The sequence below is a fragment of the Cyprinodon tularosa genome, unplaced genomic scaffold (assembly GCF_016077235.1).
Source record: "Cyprinodon tularosa strain WSP-4 unplaced genomic scaffold, ASM1607723v1 ctg69, whole genome shotgun sequence".
Lineage (NCBI taxonomy): Eukaryota > Metazoa > Chordata > Actinopteri > Cyprinodontiformes > Cyprinodontidae > Cyprinodon > Cyprinodon tularosa.
Genome location: NW_024039440.1, coordinates 2,331,807 through 2,352,133, shown reverse-complemented (window position 1 = coordinate 2,352,133; position 20,327 = coordinate 2,331,807). Strand labels below are relative to the sequence as shown.

Here is a 20,327-nt window from a genome sequence, read left to right as displayed (position 1 = left end):
TAATCTCTATAGGTAGGTTTATTTTCCTGTATTTGTCTATTTTCTCTTTTATATTTCCATAAAAATGAATAGTTTGGGATTTTGCACAACATGACACTATTCTAAAGACAAGAATAAAATTGAGTTTGAATCATATAACTAAATACTGTCTACCCTCTTCCTGTCTCTGCACCTTTCCACTTCCTCTAGTATGCCTTACCACATGCAGACAATGAAGAAGATTTCAGAGTGTGATTTCAGCAGTTATTTGTGTGCTTTCTCTGTCTGAACAATATTTGTAAAAAGATTTGCTTTCTGCCCTGAGTCCTTAGTTTATTTAAATCCAGGCTGAAGACCCACCTGTTCTCAGCTGCATTTACGTAGATTCTATTCAAAAGTTAAAATGTGCACGTCTCTGTATTCTCTCTTTTTAATCTTAAATGTTTTTAATTTTGAATCACGCTTTTAATTGTTTTTAATTGTTTTCTCTCCCTTTTGCTTATAATGTTTTATGTAAAGCACTTTGAATTGTTCTGTACATGTATTGTGCTATACAAATAAACTTGCCTTGCCTTGCCTTTTAATCTTTTCCTTCTTATTTCTGGTAAAGAGCAAAGAATAACGATAAACACAGAAATAAGGATAAAAATAAAATAAATCACTCTGCAAGGTTGAATTTAAAAAATAAAAGCCTGTTCATTCCGTATTTCCAGGTAGTCAGCAAACCTCATTTTTTCTTAGCACATATTGCTACTAAACCTGGACCTGACCACCTGGAAAAAAAACCCAGATCAACCCCAGATCATAGTACTGCCTCAGCAGGGTTGTACAGTAGGCACTGGGCATGATGCGTCCCCACTTCACCTTCCTCTCTTCTTACCCTGATATCCCTATCACTCTATAACAGGGTAAATCTGGACTCAGTTGAGAATATGACCATCTTCAATTGCTCCAGAGTCCAATCTTTATGGTCACATTTTTTCCTCGAAGACAATGGGTCTCCATTGTCTTTTTAATAATGTTGGACAGTTCTGAAGGTAGATATCAGTTTGTTTATGTTAGTGATAAATCTACCTCATCCTCCAGAGTGACCTGTGGAATACGACAGGGATCAGTGCTAGGGTAAATTGTCTTATGTGTTCTCATAATTGTTAGAAGAATTGTTATTAGACCGCAAGTGATTCATTTCCACTGTTCTGCTGATGACAAAATGTGTCTATAGATCCAGAAAAAGCTAACACACTACATAGATTACAGGGATCTCTTGAAGAAAATAAAAACCTGGGTGACTCTTAACTTTCTGCTCCTGAATGCAGTCAAAACAGAAGTTATATGGGGTTAAATTGATCTCTGATAATAAGAAATAAAAAAAAGTTAAAAAAAATCTTGGTGTTCATTTTTATCAGGACCTGTCATTTAGATCCCATATCAAAGAGAATTCTAAAATTTCCTTCTTTCATCTCCAGAATATTGCAAAAAAGAGAAATACCTTGTCCAGGGATGATGCTGAGGAATTGGGACATGTATTGTTTATTTCAAATAATAGATGATTGTAATTCTTTACTATCAGGAAGTCCACAAACTGTAATTAAAAGTCTTCAGCTGATCCAAAATGCTGCAGCCAGAGTCCTGGTGAAAATTAAAAAAGAAAGATCATATTTATTCTACTTTATCTTCTCTTAATTGTCTTCCTGTTATATCTAGAATATGATTTAAAATTATACTTCTTCCATATAAGCCTAAATAACCAAGCCCTACCTTATATCAGAGATCTGATTGTTCCTTGTGTTCCTAACAGAGCACTTCACTCTCAATCTGCAGGTTTACTAGTGGTTCCTAGAATTTCTAATAGTGGAAATGGAGGCAGATCTTTTAATTATCCTCTCCTGTGGAACCAACTACCAGTTTTAGTCCATCCTACTAGTCTAGGATCAAAACTTTGTTTAAAAAACTTCATAGACACAGTGGCTCTGGTTTGCCTGAGCTATCTTTATAGTTATGCTGCTCTAGGCTTAGACTGCTGGAGGATATGGGAACCACTTTTCCTCATTCTGCTTCATTCTGTCTCCATTATGCTATTCTGCATTATTTGTTAGTTCATCCCCTGATTTTATATTCCATCAGCTTTTCCCTTCATAGTAGCTTCATTTGGTGTGTTCCTGTTCGGCTGTGACACCATCCTGGAGAGAGATATCAGCTGTGCTGCAGCCTTCAGCACCTCTGTTGGAGTATGGTCCTGTTTCTCTTACTCTGACAAAGTGTATGTACCAGAGATGGGGATATGAAGCCAACAAGTCATCTCTATGTCAGGTGTTTGTTCTGCCCAGCTACTGAACCAGGTAAATCCAAACTGCAGAGTGTATTAACCTGTTTAGATTTAACTTACCTGGTTCAGTGGCGGGCAAAACAAATACATGGCATAGAGATGAATTGTTGGCTCCAGATCCTCCATCTCTGGTATCTGCTCTCTTACATCTTGTTTGCCTGGATGTGTCTTTCGTGGACAAACACAGCTTTTGCCTCTTTCTCGTTGAACCCCAGTCATCCTCAGCAGATGGCCACTCACATTGAGCCTGGTTCTGCTGGATATTTCTTACTATTAAAAGGGAGATTTAGTCTCCACTGTCACTACATGCATGCTTGGTGTGAAGGATTGCTTTTGAGTCAATGACTCGAAGAAATCAGCTGGGGTTTTTTTCTTTGATATTAAACTTTGAACCATTCTGACTGTGTGATCTCTCTGTAAAGTGCATTGTCTATGCACTGTAGTCACAAGCAACTTAACCTATACTGCCACCAGCTGGTAATATTATGCAGAGCAGTTTTGGGGGTTGCCTGTGATTAAACTCAGAGGTGCAACTAACTACTTTCCAAAGGATGTGCAGACAAATTACAGGTAGCTCCTCTTATTTTTAATGCCATGAATCTTATTAATTAATGGATTGAATTAAGAAAAACTTTTAATTAGAGACATTCTTTACTCCCTATCTCTCTGTTTCTTTCTCTTATTTGCTCCTCTCTGCTTAACTTTCTCCTCAGTGGTGATTGACTTGCCATGTCTTCTGAATTATTTCTGCCTGATAACATTACTGATCTCCTCAGTAGCCGATGCCATTAACTCTGCTAAGTCATGTAGTCAAACAAACAATACTTAATAGCAGTAAATATTTTATTACACATCATTCAAAAATCTGTATTTATCTGTTCTACACTTATCTGTTCACCATCTAATTAAAGAAATGATTGCTGTCTAAACTAGCAAAAAAAAAAAAGTCCCCTTATTTTTCTAGTCATGTGTGTTTATATCGCTAAAAACTGTTGTTTATTTCTATTTCCGATAAATCCCGGAGCAGCTCCAGAATCTGCTTCTTTTCATCTTCTCTAATCTTCCCAGTTGCAGGACTACAGTAAGCTGTCATTTAAGTAAGAATTACATATCACATATCTGAAATGTTAATCTAGATAAGAAGAATTCTATGAAAGATATCTGTGATACTTATCCAGTAAAGCAAATTAATGTTAAAACAGCAACTTAAAATGAGTAAATTTGGAGATTTCTGAAATGTAGTTTTCTAATTTTAAGGGTAGGCTTTCCTTTTTGAAAAAGCTTATAGTCAGAGTGGCTCAGGTTATCCAGTGTCATCTCTATAGTTAGGCTGCTATAGGCTTAGACTGCTGGAGGACATTGGGACCCTTTATCTCTCTTCTCCCACTCTGAAGAATTTGTTTATTCAATCTCTAAAGTTATGCTCTCTCTGCTTTTTTCTCATTGTAGCTTCATCTGGTCTGTTCCTGTTTGGCTGTGACAGAGAACAATTAATAGTGGTTAATGGCTGTAATGTTTTCTGAAAATATAACTTTGTTCATTCACATTCATAATCTCTAATTGGTAGGAATTGTTGAAAAGGAAATAAAAAAAATAAAAATACCATACTGGCACTAGAGTCCTTTTAAGCCCAATTAACAGCTACACATTTGCTCCCCAGTCTCTGCCAAACTTAATCAAATAAAAAGTTTTTAATTCATAAAGCATGTAAATTCCAGTTTTCTAAAATAGCCCCAAACATATGTATGCAGCTGGTGCTAGGAAGGCACTGCTAAAACAGCATACTGTTTTTATTTCAGCTTTGTCTCAGTTTTAAAACTTATCTGTTCCGTTATACCACTGAAATGTCTGGCTATTAGATTGATATAATTAATCCAAAGTGGTAGAGAAAGAGAAAAATAAAATAAAAGTTTGGCCATCATTGGCATCATGTGTTGCAACTACTGCTTAAGAAACCAAAGAATCTACATAAAATTACTGAAATTTGTTAAACTCCTTCCTATTTCGTAAAGTTAACTACAACTTTGGATTATTTTGGGGTTGTTTTTTTTATTGGACAAGACCAAAAATATGCTTTTTACCTTTTTTTTTCTTCTTTTTTTTTTAAACAAATGAAACCCCATACCTTCAGACATGGCTTAGGGATTTATTTATTTATTGATTGCCTTGCTTGCACTGATCCTTTGAATTTGTCCAGTGTCCATCCTACAAGAGCAGTGACTTTCTAAGAATGTCTGTTTGCGCACCACCCACAAACACTGGGGGACAACAAGTGCCCTTATCATCAAAGCCTATTTTAATTTTACCTGTTAATTCAGTTGTCTTTTTGCGGCAAATTTTGCTTTAGTTTTTAAATTGCTCTATTTTAAAGAGGAAAAGGCTTTTTACACTTTAAAAAATCTCAGTAAATAACCACCATCTTATAGCAACAGAAAAAATCTATTTACCCTGTATTACAAAAAGTATTTTTATGTGGAGGCTATATGTTATTTTGAGATCATCCTGTTCTTAATTGATATAGACTAATGTGGACCCTTAATATAAGGTCTAGAATGTTGATGGAGCCCCTTTGCAACAAAATTAATTTCAAATACTTTGTAAATATCCCCCTCAAGAGTATTTTAACACTTACATTTTAAAACTAGAACTGCAGCCTCCTTGGTAAATGAGAAAACCTCAAAGGTGTTCAATAAGGGTATCTATAATATTATAGAACATCTATACAAACACATATATATATATTTTTTTAAGTACACAGGTCGATAAGTATGAAAAGCAAATTATGCTGGTATTTAATTAGAAAAAAGCCAAACGAAGATTAAATTTATTTTTTTTTTCTTTACTGAGATAAAAGCTAATTTAAAGTGTTCAGAAAAAATGAAATTTTCAGGGAAAAAAATATTCAGTTGAGAAACAAAAAACAAGAGACTGTGATTTCTTTTTTTTATTATTTTAAATTAGGAGATGTGTACGAAATTACATTTTTTAAGTGAATTTCAACATTAAAATGAAATTATTGATGCTTTTAATTTGTAGTGATCTTAATACGTAACATCCGACTTAAACGTCATTTCCTGTTGAAAGTACAGACAGGGCAAAGGCGAGAGGTGCTTCCTCTCTGACATGAATACAAAGAAATGTCACAGCTACCCTATTTGTAATTTTTATTCCTAACCTAATCCTTTGGAATTTCTGCAGAAGGACCTTCCCGGTTTTATTTGATTAAAAACATTTTAAAACGGACTCAGCATTTAGCAACAAACCAGACGGTAAGAAATCGCATTAAACTGTTAGCTCAAAATGACAAATGGGCTAACAGTTTTAAAATTTCTAAGCTATTAAGTGATGTTGTTTTGTTTAAAAGATGCAGGGCTGTAGTTATCATTATAATATATTTTTTTATTTAAAGGCAAATGCTAGCTTAATGTTAGCACATTTGGAAAACCTGATGCTGCTGCAGTGTCACGGGTTTGTGGTTTCTAACAGCAGGCTTCTCTGTCCCATTTCCCCAAGACACAGTTCAGTTAAACAAACAACAATCTGTATCAACCCACTAAAGCACTATTAGAAATGAAACCACCTGAGTCCACGTACTGCTAAGATCACCTTTTTTTTGGGGACTGGGCACTTTCTGTTTTGATTCCACAGACCAAATGAGTGGAGCAGCATTTCCATCCCCTACGGTAGAGATGGCGGAGATAAACCGCATCCAGTATGAATTGGAGTACACTGAGGGGATAAGCCAGAGGATGCGCATCCCGCAGAAGCTCAAAGTGTCCGCCCAGGGGCATGAAGACCCCAGTGATGGATTGCAGGAAGTCCCCCCCAGCGTTATAATGCAAGTGCCAGAGAGGATCGTGATCGCTGGTTGGTGTGCTGCTAAATCTGCTCAGTTAAAAAATTAAAAATATATATCTTTACAAACTTTAATGCATATAAAGAGATAAAATTTTATATTATAGTGTTTAGAATTTCAAGTTATGTTAAACAAAAACATCCTCCAATGCTGCCTGTTTTTCTCATTTAAATTTAGACATCAGTCACAAGGTATATTGTTAAACGGCTTCCTTTAAAGCTGGTAAAACGATGGGGAGGAGTTATTCTGCATGTTTTATAAATCATAAACAATCATCAGTCAAGAACTGTTTTATAGCTTTTTCGTATATATCAACAAACTTAGATCGGCTTTATAAAATGTGAAGACATGTCCAACTGGGACTACATTATCGTACTAAAAATATAGATCCTTTACAGAACAATATGCACTCTCTATTGTCTGTAGAAGTCTACTAAAGCTTCAAGGTGTTTAAAAACAGTAACATTTCAGGAAATCATTTTTCACCCCTTTCTTTGAGGATGCCAAAACAAAAAAACCTGTAAACACTGTAAGAAAGTTTATTTATTTTAGTTAATATATCTTTATCTGTTGGCTATTAATCAAAGTTTCCTAAAAGGATAATGAGGGCTAAAATACTGATGTTAAAATTGAGCTCAAATTATGAAATCAAAGATAAAGATTTTGAATTAAGAAATATGAAATAGATTGAAATTCCTTCTCTTCTCAAAGCTTTTCATCAAATACACATTGTACACATTTCAGTTGGAGCTGCTCTCCCTGTATATTTATTTTGGATAAAGTTACAATTCTGTCTAATCCTAATATGGCAGAAATCTATTGAAATGTGGACAACAGTATTTGTTATAGTTTCAGTTCACACCTAGATTTAACTACTTGAATGGAGTCTCACTAACAGGTGTCCAAACCTAACTCCTATTGTACTGCACAAGGGGATAAAGGTCACAGAGTGTTGGAAGTCTTGCAGTATCAGATAAAGAGGAGAGAGGAGAATTTAATTTTATTGCAGTTGATAATTTTATTATTTCCTCATTCCTTACCTCCCCTTGAGTAAGTATAGGTTTGTTATAACTAGTTATAAACAACACATCTATATATTAATGGATCAGGCTTCATGTTTAATGGCCATTTTTCCTTATTGGTTTTATGTCAACTAAAAAAACAACAACAAAAAAACAATAAAAATGGAAAATAAAGTTTACATTTTCTTATGTGTTCAAATGATTTTTAGAATGTTTAAGGTTTACTGTATGATCTTTCAGGAGATGGCACTGACACCCAGTTCCCCAGACCCAGAGACCTGGACCTCATCCAGTCGTTACCCCTCGAACCTCTTGCACTGAAAACTCCTCCCAGAGTCCTGACCCTCAGTGAGCGACCCCTGGATTTCTTGGAAGAGGAGCATCAAGTAGCTCCAGACACTGAGGAGGTGGTAAGCCATAAGTCTTAAAATTATTTATTCAATATAAAGTATTTGAAAAATAAAATGTGGTCCTACCTAGTGTTATAACATTCTTACCTTAAAACACAACCTAAAGGCTTTTTTTTTTTTTTTTTTTTTTTTTTTATAGGTGCGCCCCCAGGGCCGTGTAAGGCGGGAGCGTTCCGCCAGTGAGAATGCAGCTGTCCGTCAGCTTGTTCATAATGAATCTGCGTAAGTATCTGTCCAGAGATGATCTCTGTCCTATCATGTAGTAGAACACTGATTTTCTTCCTCCTTGCTTCCCTTTTTGTCCTTTTATACCCTGTCATCTGTGGCTGACAGAACTTTTGCTGCTTGTATTAGAAACAGAAAGCAGCTGCAGCAGTAAATTTAGCATCTATTATTTGAAGGCTTTGGTTTTGGTAGATCATTAGGATGTGACAAAGAAGAAAAGTTTAGTTTTTAAAATGTTTGCATACAGCTCATTATTTGCAGCACAGCATTATTTGGCAGTCTGGCATTGTTCATCTAGCAGCTTGTAGGTGATGAGAGGGACTAGCTTTGTCTGCTTTGCCCAAAGTAGCTGGCAAATGTTTTTATGCTGCTACTTTTGTTGACTTTAATCTAGCTGCAGTTTTTATAAAGTCAGTGGGAGGGGGTCGTACTTTTTCCTCATTTCTCTCCCTTTCCTTCCTCCTCCTCTTCTTCCGCCCTTTTCCCCCTTTTCCCTTTAATCTTGCTCCTTTTAATGGTGGGCATTGAGCAGTGCAACTTCACACCCCCCGACCACTAACCAGTCACGCCCCTCCCTCAACGTGGCTGAAGAGCACAACGTGTACAGCGCTAGCGGTGTTCTGTCTTTCATCCAGTCCACCACACATCGGGCCTACCAGCAGGTCCTGGAGGTCTTGGATGAAAACTCACGCAGGTGACCTCCAAGCTATCCGGTCATTTGTTTTTGCTTTTTTTAATTTAGTTTCTTTTTTTTTTCTCTACTGGCTGCAAGTCAGCCTAATATGGCTTTTATCAATGTTTTCCAAGCAGTTTATTCCAATCATTGTTGATTTCTACTCTGTAACTCTGCTTAGGGATTGTTTTATCATCTGCAATATCAAAAAAAAAAAAAAAAAGGCCCGGGAATAAACAGAATTAATGCTGAAAAGAATACTTAGAGGTTTTATTAATTAAAAAATAAAATACCAGATGGTGAACTTCGAGGCTTACGGTGAAGAAAGTTCTACTGTCACTTTAAGGTCAAACAATGCAAACGATTGTCTTCCTGACAAAGAGCGCAAAGCAACTCGTCAGACTTGCTTTCTTTAAATAGAACCAATTTAACTTTGACAAATTTGTTTGAATAAATGAGCTTTATTAATCTAAAGTACATACATTTTACAGCAAAGAAAAAGACCTACAAGGAGACAATACAGAACGTGTCACTTGAAAAGAATCTTAGGCTAAAATAAAATGTATATACAGAAATAACTGAAAATTTTTTATTGACTCTTTAAATTCACACAAATGTTTAAACTCTCTCCTTCCTCTTGGTTCCCTAAGCTTTAAAAATATGTTGACTGGAGGTGAAAGAGCAAATGCTTCATCTTCAGCCTCAACTTTTTCTGGAATAGGCTTCTTTTTTAATAACACATGAAACGTTTAATTTATGAGCTCTTGTGTTTGAAGCGACCTAGAATTTCTAGAAGCTCTGTTTTGTGGGTTTTAGTGATGCTGTGCTTTATGTGCTACACTGTGTTTTTCTAGACCTCTTTTTGCCTTCTCCCTTTTCTGTGTTTCCCCTCCTCTTTTAGCAAACCGTCTCTGCGAGGGGGTTCGGCTCTGAGCTCCAACCCCCAGCCTGACTCTAGGTAACTTCACCTGTCTCCTTATATTCTCCTTTTCTCTCCTTGTCCTCCATTTTTCTGACTTTAGTACCCACTCTGATAAAATGAGGTGAAATAATGCACTGAAATCCTCAGACTGTTTTGTATACCTGAAGTACTTTGTGTGGTTTGTTTATGAAATATCTAAAAGGCCTTTTTTGTCTTTTTTTTAAATCTTTTAGGCTCTCTTTGTCGACATATGAAAGCTCTATGGAAGTGCCAGCTGATGACATGACGGTAGTCGATGCTACAACACTCAGACGGCAGGTTAGTTTGAACAAATAATTTATCACGGATGACTTAAATCTTTGGTGACGCATGGAAACAAGTTTAATCTCTCTTTGTAGCTCATCAAGTTGAACCGGAGACTCCAACACTTGGAAGAGGAGAACAAGGAGAGAGCAAAGCGAGAAATGATTATGTACTCAATCAGTGTTGCTTTCTGGCTCATTAACACTTGGGTGTGGCTACGGCGTTAAGTCTGTATTTCTGCCTCCGGTATGACAGGAGAAACATGCCACTCCTTATTAAATATATCAGATATTAGCTGCTTGCGCCACTGGGTCCTCGGCTTAAAATATTTGTGGATTTATGGGGCCCCAATCTGCACAGGGTTAATCTTTGAGTTTGTTTATTTAATACGTGTACAGTTTTATTTTTCTACTCTTATTTCATCTTGTCCATTTTTTTTTTCTGTTTTGCTTTTATTCCACGCTTTCTTACCCGGTCCTAAATGAATTGTAAATATTTGTTCATGGTACCTACAGCCGTGGGATGATTCACAGACGTGTGGCAACATTTTGCTGTATGGTATAATGTTGAATATTTATTGCAGGGAGAATATGTGACATCACCAAGGAAATGTAATGCAATTGATTAAAATTATATCCGTGAAGTGTTGCTCTGTGTTTTTTTTTTTTATTATTTTTATCAATGGTAGAATTTAAATAGAAATAAACTGGAAAGTTTATAAATAAACTGGAAAACTGGAAAGTAGGGCTGTGTCCGAACTGTGCTGTGTAGGGCTGTGTCCGAACGTCTACCCTGATGTTAAAAGATGCAATCAAACAAGCTGACTTTAAATTATAATTCGTAATCCAATTCTAAAGGCTGAATTAAGGCTTTTAGATGTAAGTTTTAAGACCAAATAAAAGCAGCCAAGATGTGTCCTGTCTAAGTAAACCATGTTTACATCCACAAGTATTAGTCCAATTCCTCGATCAGGCAGCGTTCCGCTGAGGATTGTTGTTTGCATTTGAATTCTGGGTGGTGGGTAACAACATCCCGGTCCTCTGGATAAACCAGTGATGCAGAATCACGAGAGATCCCAGTTGATTTGTTGCTTTCTCTTAACATAAACAATGACTTTCCATCGTGACCAGAGCTGGACGTGGCACTGCTTGGATCCTCAGTTGATGTCTCTTCATCAGTGTCTCCTGATATGATTTCTATTTTTGGTTTAAAGACCTGCTGGTGGGAGGTTGTAAAGAGGTCTCCTGTAGGCATATCTTCCAAGTCGGGCAGCTCCTCGATGCGAAGTGATCTGGTTAAGGGAAGGTGAATAGTTTCCAGCTGCTCTTCATCCTCTAGCTCTGTAACTAATGGACCGGGACCATGTGACGATACAAGCTGATCTGCCTCTGGAGAAAAAGGTCTCACCAGAGGAGGCTGTTCGTTTTCAGGCCAATCCTTTTCTTCCTTATTCAATTCTTTATGGTTTTCTTCCACGTTTGTCTGATGTATCTGTACATCTTCTACAGAGTCCTTCCATGCTTTCTCCTCTGTGTCCTGTTTGATTTGGCATTGATCATCCTCTCCATCAAACTGGTCTTTGTCCAGATTTGTTAGATTTATATCTCCACTCTTTCCCTCATATTTGTTAACCTGCTGTGTTTCTTGAGCATTCAGGCTGTTCTCCAGAAAGACTTCAGCCTCTCCTTTAGAGGAAGACGGTTCCCCAATGTGGTTATCCTCGCTAGACATCGCCAAGACGGTGGTTGTTTCATTTATCCCTAAAAAAAAAAGCAGTCGTAAAGTTAAAATCTTTATTTTCTCCAATAATTGTGTTTTGATAAAAGCTAAACGATTCTCACCTCCCTCTTCTAGGTCTCTCAGACATTTTCTCTCCAGGGCCTGTTCCCGAATCCTCTCCATTCCATCCAAGCTGTCCTGAATCTTCCTTCTCTCCCTTGTCTCCCATTCCTCCCTCTCCTTTCGCTCCCCATCCAATCCTCCCTTGGCCCATGCCTCTGCACACGCCCTATCTTTGGGGAAGACGGGGCGGTCATCGAGGAAGGTCAACTGCTTAAGACGTACAATCATGGTCTTCCTGTAGTTTGGGATTTTCTTCACCACCTTGTTTCCCATCAGATTCAGCACTCGCAGTTCTGGCATTGTCTCGAGCACAGAGAGGATCTCCGGATCATGTAGAAGATTGTGAGACAAGTCTAGCACACTGATGGCCAAACACTGACTCAGATGCTCTATGTCCTTTACACTCTCCAGTTTGTTATGGGATATCTGCAGGGTGCTGAGGTGAGGAAGGCAGGAGATGTTTTCTATAATGTGGATGTAGTTGTTGGAGACGTTAAGGGTGCAGAGTTTCCTCAGAGGTTCCAGGTTTTCCAGCTTGTGAAGGAGGTTCTGCTGAAGGAACAAGCAACGCAGGTCAGTTTGAGCATTCAGGTTCTCAATCTTCAGAAGCCCATTGCTTTCCAGCCAGAGACACTTGAGTCCTGTGTACTCCTCCAAGTTCTCAATGGTGGAAAAACCCTTGAAATGTAGATACAGGGTATCATTCAGGTAAGGCGTGGAGTACAGCTTGTTCTTCTTGCAGATATCTTTGAGGAACTTCTTGGTCATCCTTGGTTCTGATTGTTTTTGCTCCTGCATTTTGTGGCCATTTTTCATATTTTCTTGAAATCCATCCTGAATAATCGTATCTGAAGATTTTCTTTCCAAAGTATCAGCTGTCTTTCCACTTTCCACCAGACTTGCTTCAGTTTTATCATCCATCTTCTTGATTTTCAGCCGTGTAATTCTCCTAGAATATGCGAAATAACCCCACAGAAGAATATAAAGCACTATAATAATTAACTATTATAGGTAATTCGTTGCTTAAATATTCAGGAAATTTGGCTTTTACTTATCAAACAAGAAGATATCATCAGGTAATCCGTTTCGGTTTGTGTCGAAGTGAATTACTGTTTGCCTTGGTTTCCTTAGCAACCATCCGTTAGTGCGTTTTGTTCCTGTCGGACACATTTGAGGGTGGCACACTGAACTGTCTGCAGGAAACATGGCGGCGCGCTGCATGCTAATCCGCAGCGGTCTAACGTTTAGGTTGCAGAACCAGCTGGTTTCTAGAAGGCCTTCAGTAACACCGGTTAGGGAGAAGAAACGATGGATGAAAGCGTACACATACCTCATGGCCAAGAAGTTAAAGCTGGAAGGACCTCCGCCACCGAAACCACGGTATCTAACATTTAGCTAATGCTAAAGAGCATATCAAGGCCACTCGGAGTGCTGCCTGTGTGATTCAATAAAAAAAAAAAATCCGTATTAATCCCAAATATATATATAAAGCCTTTTCATAAATATATGTATATAAATAAATATATATATATATACATACATAAAGCCTGTTCATATATATATATATATATATATATATATATATATATATATATATATGAACATGCTTTGTGTGTGTGTGTATATATGGCATATCGTTTTTGCACTCCAGTTTTCCCCCTACATTTCTTAGTGACATTGTTATATTCATTTAAGAGTCTATATTCTCCCTGTTTTCAGGTGGCAGCAGCCTAACTGGGATTACCATTCAGAGGTTCATGCTTTCAGCTCCCGTCTCCATGAAAACTTCTCCATTGAACTACTTAAAGCAGCCTTCATCAATGCGTGCTACGTGCATGCAGAGCAGGAGCGGAGAAAGCAGCTAGGCGTGGACTCGGAGACCACAGCACTGGTCCTGAAGGACAATTTCCAACTGAGTGAAAAGGGAGCGAGCTTCACCAAGAGCTTTTTGACCGACTGGTGCAGGGCAAGCTTTCCTAGTCTTCCGCATGAGGGGGTTGAGGGCATTGTGGGGCACCTCATCAGTCCATCAGTGGTTTGTTATGTTGCAAGAAATCTTGGCATTGAGGATCTAACGATGAGTGCGGAATACCCGGTAGCAGATGATGTGATGGGTTCTACGTTCATGGCGGTTGTTGGAGCTCTGGAAGAAAGCAGCGGGGCAGAGCGAGCTGCTTTCTTTCTCAGGGTAAGAGATCCATTTGTGCCAATATCTTTTTTAAAGGAAGGTAAATCCCTTAAGTGGTATGATTGTTACCCACATCTTCTCTCCCTTCCAATAGGATTTCTTGTTAACTCAGCTGATAGGAAAGGACTTGTTTGACATGTGGACTGTGGTGAATCCAATGGGACTGCTGGTGGAGGAGCTTACAAAGAGAAACCTTCCTCTACCAGAGCCTCGTCTCATCAGGTCTACTGGTGCCAGTACTGTCCTGCCGCTCTACTTCGTTGGTTTGTACAGGTACATGTGTAGTCATGCATGATGTTTTTGCTTTATAAATGTTTGTATATTGAGACTTCTAGAAATGACGACTGTATAATTTATTTTCACATTTTTTATCCAGTGACACCAAACTCCTGGCTCAAGGTCCTGGAGAGACTCTTGTTGGAGCTGAAGAGGAAGCAGCACGTGTGGCTTTACGCAAACTTTATGGCTACACTGAAAACCGCAGACCCTTTGACTTCTCTCCTCCACAGCTGTATCAGGTGACGTTGCTTCAGTCGGTCACTGGCAACTGACTCAATCAACAAAAATCTGTGTAAAATGCGGAGAAGCTGCAGCTACGACATAAGAGACATTTGAAGTCCTTTTTTAAAGGATTTACCATATTACAATTTCAATTGACGTTGCTATGAAAGCCAAGGCTGTCTGTTGTTCATACAAGGGGTAAAAATTCTAAGACTAGTTCATAGCCTAAAACATCGAGTTACCTGTAAATCCTGCAGGTGTGATGTGCTTTATATTCTCTCATAAAATAAAGTGTAATGATAAAGGCATACCATAATTTTTTTGAAACTGTCATTTCTGTTTAAAAGTAAAAGTGTCTATGTAATGCAAACATGTAAATGGAATTCTGCATTTGAACCCCTTTGAGATTTACTTTAAGGGGTTTTATTGCCAGATTATATTATCTTTTATTGCATTAAAAGAATGCTTTATTAACTTTACAATTTAGTGACTTAAAACTAAATTAATTTTATCTGGGAAATATCTTTAATGTTTCTACTATAGCTGCAAGTCTATTGAAGAATGTGTTTTCAATTTAGCACATTTAGCATCAGACTTATTGGCTTCAGTTATTTTCTTTTTTTAAGTATTAAAACATTTAATGGTCATTCACCTACAGTAGGGCCAAAAAGTATTTAGTCAATTCAGTTTATTTCTATAGTGCCAATTCACACCAAATGTCATCTCAAGGCACTTTACAGTTCACCAGATCATAGTCAAATGGATTCAAAGTTTTCTATCTAAGGAAAACCAGTTGATTTATTGACTCATTGACCCGAACGCAATCCCTCACACTAAGCATGCTTGTAGCAACAGTGGAGAGGAAATACTCCCTTTCAACAGGAAGAAACCTCCAGCAGAACCAGGCTCAGTGGGAGCGGACATCTGCCGAGGCCGACTGGGGTTCAAGGAGACAGAAGCAGCGATAGAAAAAGCAGCTGTAAAAGGCAACCGCGTCCAGGGAACACACAGCCAGGCAGACGAGCTCGAAGCCAGCTCCCATGTCAGAGGATGAAGAGAGCACAGCCCAGTCAGTCAGAGAAACAGGACTACACTGGAAAACCGGTCGATTTCCAACATCTATAAACAAAGGTGTTGATGGCAGCAGCACAGCCACTGATTGTGCAAGTTCACCTACTTAGAATAATGAGAGAGGTCTGATATTTCATCATAGGTACACTTCAACTATTAGACAAAATGAGGGGAAAAAAAACAGGAAATCACATTGTAGGATTTTTAAAGAAATAATTTGTAAATTATGGTGGAAAATAAGTATTTGGTCAATAACTAAAGTTCAGCTCAGAGATTTGTAAAATAACCTTTGTTGGCAGTGACAGAGGTCAAATGTTTCCTGTAAGTTTGAACACACTGCAGTTGGTATTTTGGCCCATTCCTCCATGCAGACCTCCTCTAGAGCAGTGTCGTTTTGGGGCTGTGTCCCTGGACAACACAGACTTTCAACTCCCTCCACACATTTTCTATGGGGTTGAGGTCTGGAGACTGGCTAGGCCACTCCAGGACCTTGAAATGCTTTCTATGGAGTCACTTCGTTGCCCAGGCGGTGTGTTTGGGATCATTGTCATGCTGGAAGGTCCAGTTTCAAGGCTCTGACTGATAGAAGGGGGTTTTGGCTTAAAATCTCACAATACATTCATTCTTTCCTCAAGTGGATCAGTTTTCCTGTCCCCTTTGCAAATAGCGACCCCAAAGCATGATGTTTCCTCCCCCATGCTACACAGTAGGTATGGTGTTCTTGGGATGCAACTCTGCATTCTTCTTTCTCCAAACATTACGAGTTGGGTTTTTACCAAAAAGTTCTATTTTGGTTTCATCTGACCACATGATATTCTCCCAATCCTCTTCTGGATCCTCCAAATGGCAAACTTCAGGCAGGCCTCGACATGTACTGGCTTGGACAGCGGGACATGTCTGGCACTGCAGGATTTGAGTCCCACTCGGTATATATAGTGTGTTACTCATGGTAGCCTTTGTTAGTTTGTTCCCAGCTTTCTGCAGGTCATTCATCAGGTCCCAGATTGAGGAAAATTCAGTCGTCTTGTATGTCTTAGGTTCACTCTTCAGGCCTGATGCAGGTCTATTTTCTTCCTGGTTTCCTTCAGCAGCTCTATGATCTTGGCCATGGTTGAGTTTGGATTGTGACTTTTTGGTGCTGTGCTTTTATACAGATAACGGGTTCAAACAGGTGCCAATAATACAGGTAACGAGTGGAGGACAAAATAGCTTCTTAAAGAAGAAGTTACAGATCTGTGAGAGCCAGAACTCTTGCTTGTTTGTGGGTTGCTAAATACTTATTATCCACCATAATTTACAAATAAATTCTTTAAAAATCCTCCAATTTGATTTCCTGATTTTTTTTTCCTAACTTTGTCTCTCAAAGGTAAAGTGTACCTATCATGAAAGTTACAGACCTCTCTCATTATTCTATGTAGGAGAGTTTCCACAATCAGTCTCTGAATGAAACGTTTTTGGCCCCACTGTAAATATGGTCATGTATTTTAAGGTTTTGTTGCACAAAATGTGCAAAGCTTTGGAAATTAACTTTGCCATGAAACTTCCCATACTTTACCCCTGCCCTGCGTGTTGTGCTCCTCTTTAAGCCATTTTAATTTAAAGATGTATTTATTATGGGGAAGAACACGACGGAGAGCACTTTATAAAGGGTTATAGATTTCCATTTGTCCAATAAAGATGTAATATTCCTCTTATTTTTTCTTCTGAATCATTGCAAATGAAGTTACATTGAAGTTTGTAGTTTTGATTTGACAGGGTGTTTTTAAACTTAATTATACAACTTGACTAATCCCTTAATCTTTAGCAGCAAACAAATTCAGTAAGAGCGGGTGAATTTTCCTTCAAAAGGACGGCAGCTTCTCTTAACAGAAAATTGCTCATTTATAGTTAGTAGGGAAATATTTCCTGAAATTATTGAGTTGCCTGTACAGTAGCAGTAGGTATCCAATCCACAGGGGGGCGCTGGCGTGTAATAAAAAATAAAGAAAAGAATTGTCAAAGATATATGAGGCAAGATGGTTGTTGCACATCAGCGTTCATTTAAGTTCGTTTATTTTGATTTATTCCATGAGAAGTGTAAGCCTGGGGTCAACCTTAAACTTTTCCAAAAGCTATATGAAAATAGAAGTGTACAAAAGAATATAAAAATACAAAAAATAAAAACACATTTTAAAATATTTTTGAAAAACCGCTAACGTTCTTTAAAAAATGCATGTTAGAGAGTTTATAATAAATAAAAAGAAAACCAGCCACCAATATAAAGATACACATGAAAATTCTGCGAATAACGGACATTCAGTAACATACAGGTACTTAGAAAAATAGCGTTTGGAGATTTCCCTGAGCTTCTTACACAGTTTAAAATAAACTAAAATAACTTTTATCATGAGGATTTCTTTGAATTTTATTTTTGTACATATACACATCCAAAATAAAATACTATTTATTAAACAAACTGATTTGACGGGAGTTTTTACCAAAGCGGAAGTAGTCGGCAGAGTTCATCTTGTCTCTAATGTGGATCCTGAAACTCCTTGATCGAGGAGACGCCAGGCCGCCCCTGACAACAGAGCCGCCCCTATCTACCGTTAGCAGCAAGTCGGCAACTGTTAAAGAGCACAGCCCTTTGTTTTAGTTGTAGCCGTCCTCTCAGCCTCTCTTGGCTCCCATTGAACAACTCCAGCAGTGTATCCTTCACCATGGCGGCGAGCGCTAAACGAAAACAGGAGGAGAAACATCTGAAGATGCTGAGAGAAATGACGAGTTTGCCTCCCAATAGAAAGTGCTTTGACTGCGACCAGCGCGGCCCAACCTATGCCAACATGACTGTGGGTTCTTTCGTGTGCACCTCCTGCTCTGGCATCTTGTGAGTATTAAGTTGCACACAGGTCTTGGCTCCTATAGATGCAGCGTTTCGAATGTCGGGCAGCCAAAGCTAACAGGCTAACATTAGAAACCTTGGAGGTTAGAGGGGTTTTACTGCTTGACATTGTCTAGTCGTGCTGTACTGGGCGGGGTACATGAGTTGTCAGTGCCCCCACAATGGAAGTGAAAGGGCGACCACCCTCGTAGCTAGTTAACTTTAGCCCCAGTGCTAGCCTGTGAACTTATCTGCCACCTGGAAGCTTCAGATAAGCTTGTAGCCAGAGCTGCTACCAGTTGCTGTTCACATTTCACTAATTCTACTATCTGAGCAAATATGTTCCCCAAATGGTCTGTTAGATTTAGACACCGAACAGCACCCCTTTTCCTGGATGTTAACTTGACACCTGGGCGTGTCAATTCCGTGTTATTTAGAGATGTGACTGATGACTGTCACAGCAGTGGTTATGCCATCAGCAGCTTTCTACTTCATATTTGTTATTACCTTATTACCTGCCATTGTGTTATTACCTGACAAGAATCAAATCATCACTTTAAATTGAATTAGCCGATTAAAATACTTTTTTTTACGACAGTAGTTAGTTTGCAAAGCATAAATACACAGTAATTAAGCTTTTTATTGTCATTACAATGTCACAAGTTTAGAGCAACGAAGTGAACTCTCTGCATATAACCCATCCCCTTGGGGAGAAGTGGGCTGCCATTGTGCTGCACCCACTGATCGTGGCAGTCTGTGGGAGTGGGAATTGAACTCAGAACCTCTGGATTCCTAGCTGTGAGCCCTAACCACTAGGCCGCCACTCCCCTACCTCTGCATTCAACCAATCCCCTTGCGGAGCAGTGGGTTGCCATTGTGTGGCTCCCAGGGAGAAGTGTGAGGTTAAGGGTCTTGCTCAGGGACCCAGAGGCTGTGGGTATCAAACCAGGAACTTGCAACCTTCTCAGAGCACAAGCGCACAGCTCTTACCCACTAGATCAACTCTCCCCATAAAATTACAGTTGAGGAATATCTTGGTGTAATCCAGATTAGCTGGTCCTGGAGTCTGAAATTAGCAGAGAAAAGTTGAATATCTTCGTTTCTAGTTGCAGATATACTATAATGCCTTCATATAGCTGTGAAGGGGTTTTAAAAGGTGTTGTGTTGTCAGTTGAGATTATTTGTGGCATTTTAGACAGAAATCTCTTAATTCTATGTTCATTATATATAACATTTCTGGGCCAACAGTATGCAGTGAAATAAACATGACAAGTTTTGTTGTTTTGTTAAAGGAAAAAATAATAAAACCCTTAATAAAAAAAAGTATGATCTTAAAGGGGTCATAGAATGATTCTATAGGGTATTTGGTGCTGGTTCTTAAGGTCTCTGAATAGGGTGTGTAACATTGGTTGGGCTGAAAATGGCGTATTTGCTGTTCTATGAGCCCCAATGCAAGCCTGGTTATAGGCCTCAAAAGGTTTTCTTCCTTTTATGGTATGGTCATGAATATTTAGATGAGCTGTGTGCTGATTGGTCTGTTTACAACGAGCGAAGCTGCTGAGCAAAGACGCATCATAGCAACAAGCACTCACTCACTGAAACATTAAATTGTTGATATGGTAGGGTGACCAGACATGCTCTTTTTCCCGGACATGTCCTACTTTTTATACTTAAAAAAAATGTCCTGGTTAGAATTTAAAAGTCATCCGGGATTTTGGCCGTCTACAGTGCAGTAAGCAGAACCGATCCATGAGCTCCCGGGCTGGTCTGGGTCTGAAGCCAGTGGGGGACCAAACCTGACCCCGTGACGGTAGCCGCGGCCCCGAGCATACCGTTGCCTGGCCAGGTTTGGTCGCTCCGTCCTGGGTGGCTCCGGCCCAGGAGCTCATGGCTTGGTTCAAATGAGTGGTCCAGTACAGTCAGGACCAGAACCCAATTCTGGTCACCATAGATATGCATTGCTATGAACAGCTTAGCTACAAAATAGTACTTCCAGCTTGTGGTTGTGATGGCCTTACGGTCGGAACAGCCCCTTGTTTCAGTGAAAGAAGTTTAGCAAATCCTGCTTTGAACTGTCCAAGATTTTGAAAGCTTTCTTTGGTAAAATGTTTAAAGAAAATTAACAGCTGAGCATTAAACTTTGCAGGGA

General features: G+C 38.8%; 4 protein-coding genes across 20 annotated transcripts in view; 3 read left to right on the top strand and 1 right to left on the bottom strand.

The window, feature by feature from the left end:
- The first annotated feature begins 5,375 nt into the window (after positions 1–5,375).
- Positions 5,376–10,364, top strand: mffa (mitochondrial fission factor a). Of its 5 annotated transcripts, none has more exons than XM_038267950.1 (8): positions 5,376–5,574; positions 5,954–6,172; positions 7,424–7,590; positions 7,733–7,815; positions 8,351–8,512; positions 9,393–9,449; positions 9,647–9,731; positions 9,812–10,364. In XM_038267950.1, the coding sequence occupies exons 2-8, from the start codon at positions 5,959–5,961 to the stop codon at positions 9,941–9,943; spliced, it is 900 nt and encodes a 299-aa protein (XP_038123878.1). In that variant the 5' UTR covers positions 5,376–5,574; positions 5,954–5,958; the 3' UTR covers positions 9,944–10,364. The 5 variants fall into 5 exon arrangements, with proteins under 5 accessions (XP_038123878.1, XP_038123877.1, XP_038123880.1 ...); XM_038267949.1 differs by having other exon boundaries at positions 7,424–7,593; XM_038267952.1 differs by lacking the exon at positions 8,351–8,512.
- Positions 10,365–10,489: 125 nt separating this feature from the next.
- dnaaf1 (dynein axonemal assembly factor 1) lies at positions 10,490–12,698 on the bottom strand. The gene is made up of 2 exons (XM_038267947.1): positions 11,558–12,698; positions 10,490–11,476 (listed from the first exon to the last, which is right to left on the bottom strand). The coding sequence occupies exons 1-2, from the start codon at positions 12,477–12,479 to the stop codon at positions 10,668–10,670; spliced, it is 1,731 nt and encodes a 576-aa protein (XP_038123875.1). The 5' UTR covers positions 12,480–12,698; the 3' UTR covers positions 10,490–10,667.
- Positions 12,699–12,722: 24 nt separating this feature from the next.
- On the top strand, positions 12,723–14,646 carry mrpl44 (mitochondrial ribosomal protein L44). The gene is made up of 4 exons (XM_038267948.1): positions 12,723–12,938; positions 13,278–13,746; positions 13,841–14,019; positions 14,123–14,646. Exons 1-4 carry the CDS (start codon positions 12,763–12,765, stop codon positions 14,295–14,297), a joined length of 999 nt encoding a protein of 332 aa, XP_038123876.1. The 5' UTR covers positions 12,723–12,762; the 3' UTR covers positions 14,298–14,646.
- A 3,195-nt stretch (positions 14,647–17,841) lies between these two features.
- Positions 17,842–20,327, top strand: part of agfg1a (ArfGAP with FG repeats 1a) — a 38,872-nt gene continuing 36,386 nt past the window's right edge. For 7 of the 13 annotated variants that reach the window (XM_038267940.1, XM_038267943.1, XM_038267945.1 and 4 more), the window contains exon 1: positions 17,843–18,184. In XM_038267940.1, the coding sequence (XP_038123868.1) occupies positions 18,018–18,184 (167 nt within the window). In that variant the 5' untranslated portion in view covers positions 17,843–18,017. Of the gene's footprint in view, positions 18,185–20,327 lie in introns of all 13 variants that reach the window. The other 6 variants (XM_038267939.1, XM_038267934.1, XM_038267935.1 and 3 more) reach the window with 2 other exon arrangements.